At 37.7% G+C, this 16,611-nt stretch overlaps 1 protein-coding gene across 3 annotated transcripts in view; it reads right to left on the bottom strand.

The window, feature by feature from the left end:
- Positions 1-15,742, bottom strand: part of pkd1l1 (polycystin 1 like 1, transient receptor potential channel interacting) — a 75,003-nt gene extending 59,261 nt beyond the window's left edge. For 2 of the 3 annotated variants that reach the window (XM_012965489.3, XM_031904003.1), the window contains exons 1-8: positions 14,678-15,067; positions 12,304-12,475; positions 10,235-10,474; positions 9,562-9,694; positions 8,020-8,226; positions 5,549-5,730; positions 2,704-2,925; positions 1,530-1,687 (exon numbers count right to left, since the gene is read on the bottom strand). In XM_012965489.3, the coding sequence (XP_012820943.2) occupies positions 1,530-1,687; positions 2,704-2,925; positions 5,549-5,730; positions 8,020-8,226; positions 9,562-9,694; positions 10,235-10,474; positions 12,304-12,475; positions 14,678-14,750 (1,387 nt within the window). In that variant the 5' untranslated portion in view covers positions 14,751-15,067. Of the gene's footprint in view, positions 1-1,529; positions 1,688-2,703; positions 2,926-5,548; positions 5,731-8,019; positions 8,227-9,561; positions 9,695-10,234; positions 10,475-12,303; positions 12,476-14,677; positions 15,068-15,613 lie in introns of those variants that run through there. The other variant, XM_031904004.1, reaches the window with a different exon arrangement.
- Between the last annotated feature and the right edge of the window lie 869 nt (positions 15,743-16,611).

Genomic DNA, 16,611 nt, shown 5'->3' with positions numbered 1-16,611 from the left:
CAGACAAGCTTGGTCCAACACCGCCATGTTCTGCTTGGCACCTCCCTTCGTGCGCGCTCTTCTGGTTTTGTCCACACATGTGCATTCTGCTTTTAATGACACCAGCGTTCAGAAAAACTTTGCTGAGTGATCTTAGCTTAGTATCACAGCTAGGGAAAAGCTATAAACTGATTCTTTGCCTGTTGCCGACCTTTGCTTATGTTTTTGGATCCTGTCTGCTTGCTGCCTGCCCCTAATCTCGTGCCTGGACTTGACTACAATTTGTTTGCTGACTCAACACCTTTGCCGAACTTAACATCTCTGCAGGAGTTTCTCCTCACGCACTCCTGCCACTCCTCCTCAGAGCCAGCCCTGTTTTCAACTTAACATCTCCTGTAAAATGTTTTTGGTATTCATTTTCCTCTTTAATCCATATTAACATATGAGCAGCTTCACATTTAGAATTTTAAACGAGGGTTTTAATTGTATTTATGATCATTAATCAGAAAGCAGTCACTGCTGTCATGGCACATCTACAGCATTGGAAACAACGAATCCAAACCCGCACTCCCTCAGCCCTCCAACGGAAACTCACCGCTCGGTGCACAATGCTAGAGAGGGATCGGCACTCTCCCCACAGATTCCAAACAAGCAAACAGCAACGGCACTCAAGAGCTACATACGGGCATTGCCCTTAAAAAATCCTTTATTGCGGAAATGCAAGGTGCAGGGGAAGCAGACTTGTGAGTAGTTATGCCACTTGGAAAGTCAAACAGGACGGTGGGCTTATGATAAATTAACACAAAGCACTTGCAAGCAGGGGATGTGACAGGGAATAATCAACAGACCACCCACAGTTCAATAATTGATCAATAATTGATAGCCATTCTTGCCTGTTATTTCTTGTAAAAAGCGGTGCTTCTTTGCAAGATATTTGCACTGCTGAAAACGTCTCCAATGCTTTGCAATGTCACTGGTCAGACTGGCTTGGTAAATGGATCAGTTTTAAAGGCAAACAGATCATATAACCAAAGTTGGCACCTTTGAAAACCCCTACATATATGGTTTCTCCTTGCTACAATGTGCAAACGTACTTTTTGGAATAAATGGTAGATCAACGCTCAGCTCCCTTGACCGCCCTTAGCAGCATGTTTTATCCTTTGCCAAAATGTCTACAAAGCTATGGAATACTGCAATGTGGTAAATAGAAGGACGATTGAAGTTTAGCAACCTTGAATCACCCTTTGTAGAGTTTTTATTCACAATGCACAATATCACAGATAGGGAAGCATGTGATTTTGGAGTAAACAGTGCTGCAATGATTTGTGATAACATAATATAAAATAACAATAATAAAATAACACAAAGTTGGGCCACTGCATTTCTTAACCAAAAACTACATGGCTTCGTGGATAAGAAGATTGGTCCCAAGAAGTGTACCATGTGCAAACACATAAAGAACAAATAAACTTCCTTCTTTATATAAAAACATATTAGACCATATATATTACAAATATTCTAAGACATGTACATCATAGTTATTTTCTTACCATCTGAACTCTCCACTTCTGTTGTATTTATTGAATACAGTTCCCAAGAATATGATATTTCTGCCTCTCTGCACTCAGTACATACAACTTGAACAGAAAATTTCTCGTTCCAGTTAACAGTGTAACCTTTACATTCAATGCAAATTATCTGAACATCCCTAAAAAGAAAACAAAATGTTGTTAGTAACCAGGGCCGCTCCTGCCATGAGGCAAGATCCTCAGAAGGCAGAGAGCTGCCAGTTACCAGGGGCAGCAAAAGCAGAAAGGAAATGCAGAGTTTTCACTGTAAGGGGCCTATTTATTATGCTGTGTAAAAAAAGGTGATAAAATTTGCAACACATTGCCAGGCTGCGCCAATGGTGTAATTTTTTTTAATGATTTTTCTACCGCAGGAACTTACATTACTATAACAGTGTAAAATCTGGCATTTGGATGTAGAAATTCACCATTTATTTTACACAGCTTTTTACACTGTTTCTTCAGCTTATTTTGTTTTACAGCAAATTTCATTCACAGCATAATAAATGGCTGTATTTCCATCGACCTTTCTGATAAAGCTTACTTTATTTTAAAGAAGAAGGAAAGGTTAAAACTAACATTACAGAAAAATAAAAGTATGCAGAAGTACATTTCCATTTTGCATTTGAAATATATTAGATAAATGAACACAATATTTTGTATTTATCACTTGTGTAACTGGAATATATTCAGGAGTGAAATGTGAAAAAAGGGAATGCACTCAGAATAGATACGCTCAAAACAGAGCCAGCAACAGGGTCATATTATCATGAAAAACACAGGCCTGAAAATTATTACAGCTAGAGGAACATATATTCAAACATACAGAAAAAGAAGCTTGAAGGAGGACAAATTATTTAACAAAAAATCACACAAGAACACAGAACTTAAAAAATATATATATAAACAGGTCTGACTTCTTAGTTCATATATTTTGGGAAGAGGGGGAAAAGGTGCAAAGTGCTGCATCTGCCCCTAACATGCATAACTTGTTGTGCCAAAAAGTTGCACCTCAGTGCAGTGCTGTGTGTGCTTGGCAACTCCATATAAAGTAAAATTACAAATTATATAGCCATATATATTTAATTTCGGTGCATAAAAAAAGATCTTTAGTGGAAATTTTACATTAAACCTCCTAATTTGATTGAATTCCTACCTGAAATTCGGTCTTGAACTTATAGATAAGACAGCTTGGGCAACTGGTGATCTGCGATTACCATTGGACACAGTTAAGCTAATAAGAAACTGATCAAATTTCTCATTAAGAAGAGCAGTTGGAAAATGTATTATTGAACCATCAGTCTGAAGAGGGTTAAGGGCTGCAGTATTAAAACATGAATCTGAGTATAAACTTACTGGAATGCACTTCCAATGAAACCTTTAACAGAGAAAAAGGAAAAGTATTAAGCTCAGGCAGCATAATCACAATATGTTGAAGATAGTGCTTGGAATAAATAGAAACATATTGAGAGAGGTTAGATGAATGACCTTGTACTTATAAGAGATAAGACTAGAAATACAAATACAGTATAATATTTAAACACAAAGACTTTTCATTTAGGGACATAAGTTCTTATAGGATTTACCAGAGAATGACAGGTATGTAGTGGATCAAATACATATATGGAATCCATTTTCTTGGATAATAAGTTGTATCACCATACCTTAGGGCAGGGATCCCCAACCTTTTTTACTTGTGAGCCACATTCAAATGTAAAAAGACTTGGGGAGCAACACAAGCATAAAACATGTTCCTGGGGTGCCAGATAAGGGCTGTTATTGGCTATTTGATAGCCCCTATATGGACTGGAAGCCTACATAAGGTTCTGTTTGGCAGTACATCTGTTTTTATGTAACCAAAACTTGCCTCCAAGCCAAGAATTCAAAAATAACTACCTGGTTTGGGGGCACTGGGAGCAACATCCAAAGGGTTGGAGAGAAACATGTTGCTCATGAGCCACTGGTTGGGGATCACTGCCTTAGAGGTAGTCAAGTTAACATTTGGTATGTTATAGAATAGCTTAATCTTAGCAGCTTTTCAGTTGGTATTGAAAAATTGTCTGTAGCAGCTGGGGAGGGGGAATTACCATGCAGCAGACCCAATGTTCCGGGTTCTGCTGTATTGTAGTTATGCCACTGGTCAAAGGCCCCGGCAGCCACAAAACTATTTCTCTTTGAAGCTACAATTTTACAAAAGCAAATATCTAGATAATTAAAAAAAAATTAAAACCAACTTCAAATTGCCTTGGAATATCACTTTCTACATCATACAGCTACAGTTAAATGTGAACTACCACTTTATGTCTACTAAAAAACAATTTTAAAAACCAATATGGATTCATGCCGGTTAGCTAGGATCAAGTACAAGGTACTGTTTTATTATTAGAGAGAAAAAGGAAATCATTTATAAAATGTTTTTGCTTTCAATGTACTCTTGTGGAGAAGACCTTCCTGTAGTTTAGAGCTTTCTGGATAACAAGTTGCCAGATAAGATATCCTATACATGTGGCAATTTCTTTAATGTATCAGGTTATCGGAAGTCACTAAGGAGATTAACAATAATGTAAAAGGTTACAGATACATGGAATATTGCTCTGATGTATAATGACCTTATAAATTAGGACAAGTGGGTGATTGTATTGATCCAAAACTATTTTGGGCAGAATATTTCATTGTTATTGTAAAGAAAACATGAATACATTTTAAATGTCCTTTAAGTGTCTTTCATAAGTATTCATCCCCAGAACCTGTTTTCGGATTTCACTGGAATGCCTACACTAAATGAACTACTCACTTACCTACCTAGGAATTATTATATCCAAATAAACAAACTTAACCTAAACTCTATTACGTCTACAATCAAAAATCACCTAAAAGCTCGGAAGGATAAAAAAAAAGTGGTTCAGGTGAATGAAAACCAATAAATAAATATTATGCCCCAAATTCTAGACATTTTTCCCAACACTTCCACTCCCAGTAGCAGACTCCCAACTAATATACTACAAAAAAACAACACTTTATTTGGCAAGGGAAAAAAACAAGAATCTGCTATAAGATTTTGATTAAAGGTAAAAGTAAAGGAGGTATCACTATCTAATTACCACAATTACAGTTATACATCTATTAGATCTATTATATGGAATTATAGACTGGTCACATCATGTGAATACAAAATACTTGGTAGAAATCCTCATGCATACTACATCTACCATGGACTGATTGTTCATATAGGACAGAATACTCTGACTCCACCCTTTCCTTTCTAACACCATAACAATATGAGACAAATGTTATCATGTAATACTTACTTACTACATACCCCTCCCTTTTAACAACCCCACCTTTCCTCCAGGACTGAAACCTGACTATTTGAAAGACTCATTTACAGAAATGGATTATTTAAATAGGGTACTTCTGTTACAGTCTGGGAAATCTTGGATGAGAATTTACCCCTAAATTACACCCAAAATAGTGTGTAGTTATCAAAAAATATTTTATTGCTGCAAACTGTGCTCTAAAATCTTTTAAATGTGGTGGCTAAATATGATTTTTTTTTCTAACAAAACATGTCTTCGATTTTTGTAATTTTAAACTGAAATATTAGTGTTGAAAGAAAATTTTAGTTTAGGATTTCTATTTCAAAGGGAAGAATAATATTTAAAACTGTATATGAACAGATTTCAGACAGACTACATTACAGCTCTGCGAGCTATTTGGAAAAAGAGGTTCGCCCTTTCTTACAGGCACATTTCCTTCCATTACCTAACTTTTATTTTACTCAGGAGCTCTAGTGAGACTAGCAAGAAACCTTTGAGTCCCACCTAATAAAAATACACCAATGAGAGAGTCCTTATACTAAAGGCATAAATCAATAGCTTTCAACTTTTTATTCTTTATACATTCCAGTGTTGCTTAAAATTATTTTTTTTTAGAATTTTGTACCGCCCACTTGCCCCCACCAACATACATCAATTACAGTTTTTTTGTACAGATTAACATACCTCAAAGAGGCTTCAGGATAGTCTGGGTCAAAAGAAGCACTTCCATCAAGTTTAAAATGTGTCACAGTACTTTTGTCTATGAGAAAATGTGTTCCACCAGCAATCACACTGACTGGGTCACTAGGAAGGACTTCTAGCAGAACTGTGTAGTTACTGTATACCACATTGCCAACAATTTGGACCTAAATGTAAAAAGAAGCCCACTTATTTATAACCAACATTTTTGTTTCATTGAAAACAACAATAACTTTTGAAAACAATGTTTTTGCAATGGGTGAATGGGCTGCAAAGTTCCTCTTTTGAGTACACATTAAGTAGACACTGTTTAATGCAATAACCTATTCTTAACAAGTCTGCACTATCAACAAACTTCCATAGGTAAGAAGAAAACTACATATCAACACATGTCCAGATTCAAACCCTGGATTGTGTGACTGATAGCTACTGCATTTACCTATTAAGCCACTGGAGACATTTTCAACTTATATGTAATCCTAAATGCCCATCCACTACCTCAGCTTCTCAACTGTTCTTCCTCCAACCTTGCTCAAATCATGTGCCAGCAATCTAGTCAACAAATGTCTATATGGGCCAGACTCACTTTATTATCTGTGCTCAGTCATTTCATTTCCTAGACATGATCAAAAATGCCTCTGCTTCTGCCTGCTCTGACTTCTAGCCTGTGTATGCCAAACCACATTTGAAAATTGTAAAGACGGACATAAAAAAATGCTGTGCACAGAGCAGCAAAATTCTTTTGACCATGCCCATTGTTGCAACCACAACCCTAAATACCACTCATTTTTTTACAAAATTTGGCAGGTTATTTAACGTATGAACACATTTCTGGGGGTTTTGGGGTCTTGTTTTATGTGTTATTAAAGTTTTGCTAAAAAAGGTGAGATAGCCCTTTGGGCTGCAAGTCTCAGTTCCTCCAAGAGACCTGTTTAGCTTATTAGTTACAATTGTATCGAAGTGCAGGTGTAGCTTGTTGAGTTTTAATTGAAATGCCTCCCAAGTGAATAAATATACCCAATCACAAACCTGCAACGCCCCTTCTGCTTTCAGCCAGTGTGTGACAAGCTCAGCTCCGTTGTCTATGTGTAATGGGGGGGGGGGGGGGCATGGGAAAGTTTAAGCTGGCCTGATATTTAAATTCTTTGTGCAAAGAGCAGAGAGGGGGGGACACAGCCCTTTGAAGCAGGCAGGCAATGGAAAGATCAAGCCTGCCTGCTATCTAGTTCACAATGCAATGCGAGGAGCGAGGGAGGGGGAACTCTTTGAAACAAACGGCAAGCTGAATCCTCCCAGTTTATGATGTAGTCCTTTTGACACATTAAGAAGCTACAGTCTGGTTGCCAGACAGTCAGGTTCAGGATCTTCAGTAGGATTTATGTAGAGAAACAGGACTTTTAGGAAAAAACAGTCAACATGACCTATAGTTAGATTTGGAAGTAGGTTCATATTTTTATAGGAAATTTTTTGGTGTCAGTATCACTTTAAATAATAAGAAAAAATCCTATGTCCTCTAAATACGTCACAGATGTTCATAAATATTAATTGTTCTGACTTCTCTTCCTCAATATCCTGTAATCTCCTTCAAGTGCATCTACTGTACCACCAGATGAACACAGTTTGGTACATAAGATCCTGGAGTCAGATAATTCCTGTCTTAATTCCCCAAAACTGCAACGTGCACTTGATTCAAGATACGTCCACACTGTCCCCACACTTGTGGCTAGTCCCATGGGTGCCTAAGGCTAATGCCAGACGAGGCGTTGGGCGGATATTTTTGGCAAGAGGAAAAGCGCTTGCTGAAAATTCCGCCCTAGGCCTCCTACCTGTGCCTGCACCCGAATGAATGAGATACGCTCGGATGCAGGCACATGTAGCCAATATACGCATAAAAACGCGAGACTTTGCATTATTGGCTACATGTGCCTGCACCTGAGCGTAGGGTGGAATTTTCAGCAAGCGCTTTTATGCTTGCCGAAAATATTCGCCCTACGCCTCGTGTGGCATTAGCCTTAGGCAATCAGCTGTATTTCCCAACAATTGTGCTCAGTCTTGCAAACGATTAACTGAGATCAAGCCATAATGTCTTTCCAAGCCCTGAAATCTGTTTTAACGGTTTTCAGACGTACTATAGATCAGTATTCCACACATACTATAGCTGAATATATATTTATTTATGAATTGAAGGGGCAATTTTCTGACTTGTTAATACATTAAGAGGGCTTGCTATTGCTGTAATCTTACACTTATCATTAAGAAATACCTATATTGGCAAAGCTGTATGAATCACTCTATACTGTCTATGAGGAAATTCAGGGGGCTCCGCCTGCCAAGTTCAACAAGACTGCTTAAACAAGTGTTTTTGCCTTCCATAATGATCGCAGATTACACCTCCTATTGAACTTCTGTCAGTCTTTTCTCTCGTAAAATAAGTTAATTAAACTGTACAAACATACCCGTGCAACAGCAGTATAGTTTTCATACTCGAGTAAGAATCCTGGAACTGTAATTTTTTGCTTCCTGTCGTTTATATAATTTGGTAGAATTACAGAATTTCCATTAGATTTAACAAAAGACCAGAAATAGTGAAGACCTTGTGATATATTACACATAATTTCAGCTTCAAATGTGACTCCAAGACATAGCTGTTCATATCTTCGTATCTAGTTTAAAATGAAAAAATAAAATTGAGAGCATAACCACAGATGTCAAACACAGAAAAACAAGTAGAAGAACAAACAACAGGGTTTCATTACTTTTCTATAAAGTGTGTAAAAGTAACTTAAGGCAAAAACAAAAACAAAAAGGTATAAAAATTGTAAAATACATGGCATATTTATAAAGCTTCACTGTAGTCTTTACATTGAGCCTTTACATTGATACCTTTATAAAGTTGTTTTTCAGGTTTTAACAATAACGTAGCCCTTTGCCTACAGAAACCGGACCAATGCTAATTTCCCTTTGCAAAGGTACCCCTCTGCCTTTCCCCAGATCCCAGTTATTTAATACAAAAGCAGCTTTAAGCAGAATGGTCTTAAAATGGTATAAAGCTTGAGGGGGGTTGGGCAAAGTTCCAATAGGATGAAAGTAAACCATTCCAAATTTTGCTCCTCCCTGAAGTAAGTTTTTAAACCTAAGACCAGTTTCCTTAAAGGTAGCCATACACGCGAGATCCACTTATTTGACTAGGTCGCCAAACGAACAGATCGTCTCCCAATATGTCCACCTATGGTGGGCGATATCAGGCTGATTCAATCATCTGGCCCAAAACGGCAGCTGAAATCTGCCCATGTATGCCCACCTTATGGCTGCATTGGTGACCAACACAGGCCAGTAATTGAGTGCTGGGCAGGTATTTATAGGCATAGTGTTTGGTTCCTATTAAAACCTGGAATGTGTCAGACTTTAAAATGCTTTTTTAAATATGCCGTTTAGAATCCACTCTGGCCTGATTTTTGAAAATTATCAGAAAGGTAGACCGCACTATATAAAGCCATCTGTTGAGTGAGAGGAAATCTCACTCAAATATAGTTAACAAATATGTTCTATAAATTAAAGTAGAACATGATAACTACCTACATTTGCATTTTTGCAAATATGGGTATGGGACCTGTTATCTAGAATGCTTGGGACCTGGTGTTTTCCTGATAAGGGATCTTTCCATAATTTGGATCTCCAAACCTTAAGTCTACTAATAAATGATTTAAACCCAATAGGATTATTTTGCCTCCAATAAGGATTAATTATATCTTAAATGGGATCAAGTGCAAGGTACTGTTTTATTATTACAGAGAAAAAGGATATCATTTTTAAAAAATAAAATTATTTTCTTATAATGGAGTCTATGGGAGATGGCCTTCCCATAATTCAGAACTTTCTGGATAATGGGTTTCCGGATAATGGACTCCATACCTGTAGTACATTTCATTTTCAAGTCCTAATGAAAAACAAAAGACAACAACCTCATTGATCTTATATTGTAATCATATAAACTATACCTGTATTTTTTGTGGACCCATGTGTTTTACTGGAGGAGGAAGACAAAGCTCTCTGACAACAAAAATCTGCTTTGTTAGGAAAGCAGCACTAACATTATTGAAGATCGACACATTTACTGTATATTCCCCTTCTCTGAAATAAGAGGAGGATAAACTATAAGTACATTTATATGGGTTATATGTACATTTTGAATATTCAAATATCAGTACATTTTTTTTTTTTATTTACTGTACACATGAAAAAGTAATGCCTTGAATTACATGTTTTCAGTAAATCACAGGAAAATATAACTATAACGATATGCTAAAAAAAATGTGTTTAATCCTTGAAGAACAAAGAGCATTCTTCAAACAATGGATTTCTAGCAGAGGACTATGGCAAAATGGCGGCAATCCCATCACCGCATGCTACTGCTCAGGAACACACAAAGGCAAACAGCATGCAGAAATGGCTGCCTCTGTCACAGGCAGTTCCTACACAGAAATGTGGTTCTCTGTGATGCTAATTTCAAAACACTGCAAACAAAACAAAATGAACATAAAATGTATCTATTATTATGAATACAGTTAGAAAAGCTGTATTTTATATACTGAACTTACTCTACATCATAGACAATTGTTAAAGGCATTTTTTTTTACCACATTTAGAATACTGTAACTAAAAGAGTATTACCTCATATATACATGTGTGTCAGTTATCTTTCCAAATCTAATTGTTTCATCTCCAAAATTCCACAAATAACTTATATTTGTCCCAGAGTTGATTCTACATTCAAATGTCACAGTGGAGTTAATCAGTACAGATGGTCTAGCAATAAGTCGGTTGGGAATCACCTTTTTCTGTATAAAAATTGTGTAGACTTCAGAAACAACGGTTCCAACTGGACTGGAAGCATTGACAATTACATTATAACTGTAAATTGAAAATAATCAGTATTTGAATTATAATACACTGTAGGTGTTTTAAGCTTTGTGGACATTGTGCAAACACTTAGTATTCTGATTCAATCTGAACTGAAATGTAAACTATGTCCTTGAACATTGGAAGGCTCTATGAAAATATACTGTACAAAGCAGCCCATGTGTAACACTACTTTAATAAAAATATATTTTTCTAGTAGTAAAGATAGATAGATAAAAAGGGAAAGTTGTGCTCAGCACTTCATTTGAAACCATTAGGTGGGGGTGCAATAAGTCTGTGACCACAAAATTCATACAGACAAAGACAAAAGATCCTTTGCACTCACCCATCATCAATATGTATAGGTTATTAAGACATCTGTGCATTAAGCTACCAAGAAATGCCCTCCCCTTTAAGCAAAACAGGGATTGTTTGTTCATATATTGCAATATACTTCAAGCTGGCCAACTATTTCAAAGTCATCCCCGGTCTGGCCAGTCCTACACTACAATTCTTGTGATTAAATATAAATTTTTCAGCTTCATGTTGTAGCACCCTCTCTTCCCAGCTACAGTGAAAGTCAGTGTGGGCAGGGCCATCAGAAACTTTGGGGCTGCGCACAAGTTATTTATATGAGGCCCCCCATGAACACAAGTGTGCAGTACCAAAATACTGACCATGCCCCTTGTGTGTGCAATATAAACAGCTGAAGTTACTCTATAATAAGCAGTTCATATAAAGAGTTCAACTGAATAAGTTCCATTGATTAATGTGCTAATAATTCAGTCATTCAGTCAGTTTATTGTGGGTCAGTGGGGATTGCCTTAAGTTTAACCCCTTCCCACCGATGTGCCCCTGCTCTGTGCTTTCACTGCTTGATATGAAAGTTACGTACGTTTTGCAAGTTAAGTAAACTGCATAAGTTTAGGGGCCCAATGATCTTGTTGTGGGACAAAATAACTAGTCAGTAGTAGTTAATAAAAATAGTAAAAATAATAAATGTGCTAATAAGTCAGCACTTTAATAATGTGGGGGGGGGGCTTAGTGGAGTTTACATTCAGTAACATAAGTTTTTGCATAAGTTACATAAATTGCATAAGTGTTGGGGCCCAATGATGTTGCTTTGGGTCCCCTGCTGGATATGTCATGTAGGAGACACTGATATAATTTAGTAAATTATTGGGAGCAGTGGAATTTACCTTAAGTTTTTTAATTCATTGGGGGTCAGTGGAGTTTGTCCCTGCAAAGCTTCTCTGCATTGTCTTTTGCTTGATACACAAGTTACTTAAGTCCTAGGCATGTTACGTAACTTTCTAAGCAGAGGTTGGCCCAAGAAATTTAACAAAATCTGGTCTGTGTGGCTTTGGGACTCAATAAGGACTATACATTCACTACCCCCCCCCCCCAACTACTCCTTCCCTAAACCCTAACAGACTGAAATGAATACAACTTTACTGGAAAATTACCTCTTACCAAACCTTTACATTACAAGTTAGAGCAATAGCACAGTGGGAGGAAACTTTGGGTGACTTTGGAAAATGAAGTGCCGTATATGCCTTCCCATCAGCGTTTCACTTTGTTGCCAGCTGACATTTAACAACAGGCAACTAATCTCCGCATGTGCCATTGCCCTTAAGGCACCTAAAATTCAGGGCTAGAAATAACTTCCTCAAACAGTGCCGTCAGTTACTGATTGGGCCAGATGGAAAACAAAGAACTACATAGTGTTATGAATGAACCAGTGTGGGGCACCCACTGCTTAAAGAATGGTATCAAAATGATTGGGGCTAGCTATGTGTGGCCAGTTTTACTGTAAATACTTGCAAAACAGTGAGACATACCTGTTTGGGATAGAGTATTTTTTTGAAATAACACTGTTATATGTTGACTCAGGTAGTGACTTGTCTCCAAAATTCCAAACAAAATGCACAGGACCACTTTCGGAAGTCACAGCTTTGAAAATAATATTTGTCTCAGTTGAAAAGAAGGTCCCATTTGTGACAATGGAAACTGCTGCAGGAGTAAATTGTGATATGTGTAAATGTACTTTTACAGTTTAAGTAATTCAGAGGCAAATATTCTGAACTGTATTTGACAAAAGATATATCTTATTTGGCGATACTTTCTTACAAAGTTGCAGCAACTTTTCTCTAGCATTGTTACCCGTCTCTCCCAGTTATAGTTAACAGAACACAGTCAAATTACACATGGGAATATGTTAGCATGCATCTGAGATTTTAATTAACAATTATATTTTAAATAAATATAGATGTGTGACAACGGTTTAAAAAGTTTGTTGAGTCCTATGCATAATAAATAATAATCAGTTTGGGCGATTGGGTTATAAAAGGGAAAACAATCACTTCCTACAGCTCCCACTTAAATGAAAATGCTGCTTTTCAGACTGAATGCCCTATACAAATGACACACCAGTGCTAGAACGTTTAAGAGCGCTTTTCAGTCATTTTAAAACTGCCATGTGTACCATCAGACTAGTCACAAACAAGAAAATAGGTCACCATTGTGAGTATAGCCTCTAATTGTTCTTCACCCTATAAAACTTCAACAAACGATCTGTGGTGTTATCCTTCTGTTTCATTTCTGTCTATAAAGTTTAATATATTAAAATGCATAATACAATTCTGTGTAACCTAAAATGGTAATCACAGAGGTGCCATCGGTTAACTTATAGTATAGGTTACAAGAACATACAGAATATTCATACTGTCTAGGCAGAGAAGGAAGAACCCATATAAATTGGCACCCAAGCATTGGGAATGGAATATATAATATGACTTAAAGGGGACATATTGGATAAATGGAAAAAAACCCTAATCCTGTAGGCAATTATGAATAATATACGGTGCTGGTTCCACTTTGGGCTAAAAATTAATCCTATCTGTAAAAATAGCTCTTTGGAGCTCCCTATAGATCCTATCAGTTCTCCGTCCCTGTTTCAAATGAAGGGTGGGCGTGTCCTAACAGTCTCTGCCAGAAGCACAGCAGGAGGGGGATAGCCAATCACAGCCTTGCAGCCAAGCAAAGACAGGCTTCTGTTCCCTATCAGGTCAGCCTAGCCTCTGATTGGTTCCTATCCTACAGTGCAGTGTACTCAGAGCTGTCGGATCCCCTGCATATCCAGAGAAAACAGATAGGTGGGACTAGTGGGGTTTTGGTGGAATTTCTCAATAAATCAGTCCGAAACACAACTTTTTTAAGCACAATCCTTCTAAATTTAGAGGATTATAATTCACTGGTACATTCTTAATTTTTATATAATTTTTGTCTCCTTTAATCTTTCTTTTAAAAGCACCATTTATACATGGATTCCTAACATCATCAGTAAATGACATACATAATATATGTATATACAGTATATACTTCTGTGAACTTCTTTACAGCTTACAGACAGCATGTCAGCCATATCAGCAGGAGATCGGGATGCTAGGCTTAGGTAACTGTTCCATACCATATTATTACATTACATTAAAAATAATTCCTGGCGTTGCTTTCCACAGGCCACTCTACTTGTTTCATTATTCCTATGTCATTATATGCTGATGTTTGTTTGTTGTCTAGAAGGTCTGACTAAATCCTAAATTTTGTCCTAAAAACTATTCTAGGAATACACTATAATATAATTGTCCTTACTTTAAATAGTACTGTAGCACTTTGCAGACATTATGAATTACATCAGACCCTGCAACAGTGCAGCTTACAATCTGAAGTCCATGTGAGCAAATCCTTTTGTCAACCACATTGAAATATGTGGCCATATTAGAGCTTTACACTTGCAAATGAGCCCTAAAATAATCATGTGCATTCTCAGGATCAGATTGTGGTTGAGTGAAGTAGGAAAGGTTCATTAACATGTACTGCAGAGTTACTTGCATCTAATTAAAAACACAGAGCTAAAGCTTAGATTAGGCAGAAACAGAAGCATCCAATAGTTAGTTATTTATGCTTGTTTGTACAAAATATTGCAATACAACAGAGAGAGTCGCTATGCCTACAATATACCTACAATGCATTAAATTAAAAAAAAATGCAGGGAGGATCCCCAGTCACTTAATTTGTCACACCTGCAATCCGCCACTGCGCAAAGCGAGACCTTCTCTAACTGATTCATTACATACAGTTTGATTACATACAGTTTCTTCATAAAATTAAAACAAAATTATAAAAATGAATACCGTAACTCTTAAATAAACTTACTGTTCTGGAGTATATTGCTGAATACGGCGGGGGTACTCAAATAAATGCAGAAAAGCACTTGCAAAGTGCCCATTCCGCCACACCGAATTAAGTTTTTCTTGTACCTGCTATTGCACTTACTAGGACAGATAACAGGACAGTTATCTGCGCAGGGTTTTCCTTTGTTGCTGTGTATAATTGCCAGGATTGTGATTTTCCCAAGCCTTAAAAATACGCCTACAAGTGGGAGGATTCATAACAGGTCCTGTCACAGCGGTTCCGCTTGTAAACAGGAGAATACTCGGCTGTTAACTCCTTCTCACATTGTTCCATACAGACGAAATTTCCCTACATATTTGCCTGTTTTTGGAATAGGGCAAGCCATGGAGCCAATGCCTATTTTTGCATTTACATTTTGCTCACAATTCTTTAAATCCTAGGAGTGCTGCCCTTGTTCCAGTGCATTTTTTTTGGGTAGCATCGAGGTTTTGTTGCTGCAAATGGTGTGCACCCTATTGACTATTATATATAATTTCCCAGTATCGGCACTCACAAGTCCATGTGATTTGTGACACACAAATCACATCCAGTCCATAGAAAGCACTCATGGCATAAATAGCGATAAAGCAAGTCCTTTATTCAGGCATAATATCTACACGTTTCAATCCACATCCTACTGACGATCCCTTGTGGATCGAAACGCGTAGATATTACGCCTGAATAATGGACTTGGTTTATCGCTGTTTATGTCGTGGGTGCTTTCTATGAACTGGATATATATATATATATACACAGCACTTCAGGCTCTTATGCATTTGGGTTTTGTGCTGCTCACCCACAGGCTTAGATCTGTTGCCAGTAACCCTCTTGCAATTTACACATGCAGATGCAAATCTTACTTCAATAGCCAGATACAGGGGTAACAAAAACATTTTAAAAAAGAGACTTCCACCATACCAGTGACAGTGCCACATCAATGTCAGCAATATTGCAGACCTCTGCACATACATGTGTGTGTACAGGCACATAGTCTTCTGTATGTTGGATTCATAGACACTTCTCTATGTCTCTCAGTAAGAGTTCTTCTGTAGACTCACTAGCCAAGCATTCAAGCTTTTTGATTGGCCAGCTGAGTCTAATCAGTCCCACCTGGTCAGTCTGTAGCATTTACTCTGCTATAGCCAGTCCCTGTATTCTTAGAATAAAGCCAAAAGAAGCACATGGCGAATATTTTCGCCAAGCTGAAAAACACTTGCTGAGAATACGCTCCATATGCTTAAAACTCCCCCTACCTGTGCCTGCACCTAAATGAATTGAATATGCTTGGGTGCAGGCACATGTAGGCAATAACCACATAAAAATGTGATTTTTTATGTGAAAAAGGGCTACATGTGCCTGCACAGAAGTCTATCTGCCTGAACACACACAGCTGTATGTGCAGAGGTCTGTAATATTGCTGCAATTAATGTGGCACTGTCACTGGTATGGAGGAAGTCTCTTTTTTTACACTCTTTTGTTACCCCTGTATCTGGCTATTGAAGTAAGATTTGTGTCTGTCTGTGTAAATTGCAGAAGGCTTACTGACCACGGATCTAAGCCTGTGGGTGAGCAGCACAAAATCCAAAACTCAGCCTGAAGTGATGAGTATATACAGGCCCGGATTTGTGGCGAGGCCTCAAAGGCCCTGGCCTAGGGCGGCATAAATTTTGGGGCGGCATGCCGCCCAGCCGCAGGGGAAATGTGCTCAGATATAGAGCACTGGGGACGGGACGCGCAAAAAAACTTCAGTGCGCCCTGTCCCCATTCCTCCGTACCTGACTGATAAGGATGCATATGCACGTGATCCGGCAAAGGGGAATGAGGCGGCCTCTGGGAGCCTCAAACTAAAATCCGGGGCTGTGTATGTATGTATATATATATATACAGTTTATATGTGGACATAAAGGATATAAACA

Source organism: Xenopus tropicalis, chromosome 6, assembly GCF_000004195.4.
Source record: "Xenopus tropicalis strain Nigerian chromosome 6, UCB_Xtro_10.0, whole genome shotgun sequence".
NCBI lineage: Eukaryota > Metazoa > Chordata > Amphibia > Anura > Pipidae > Xenopus > Xenopus tropicalis.
This window is presented reverse-complemented; position numbering and strand designations above follow the sequence as displayed.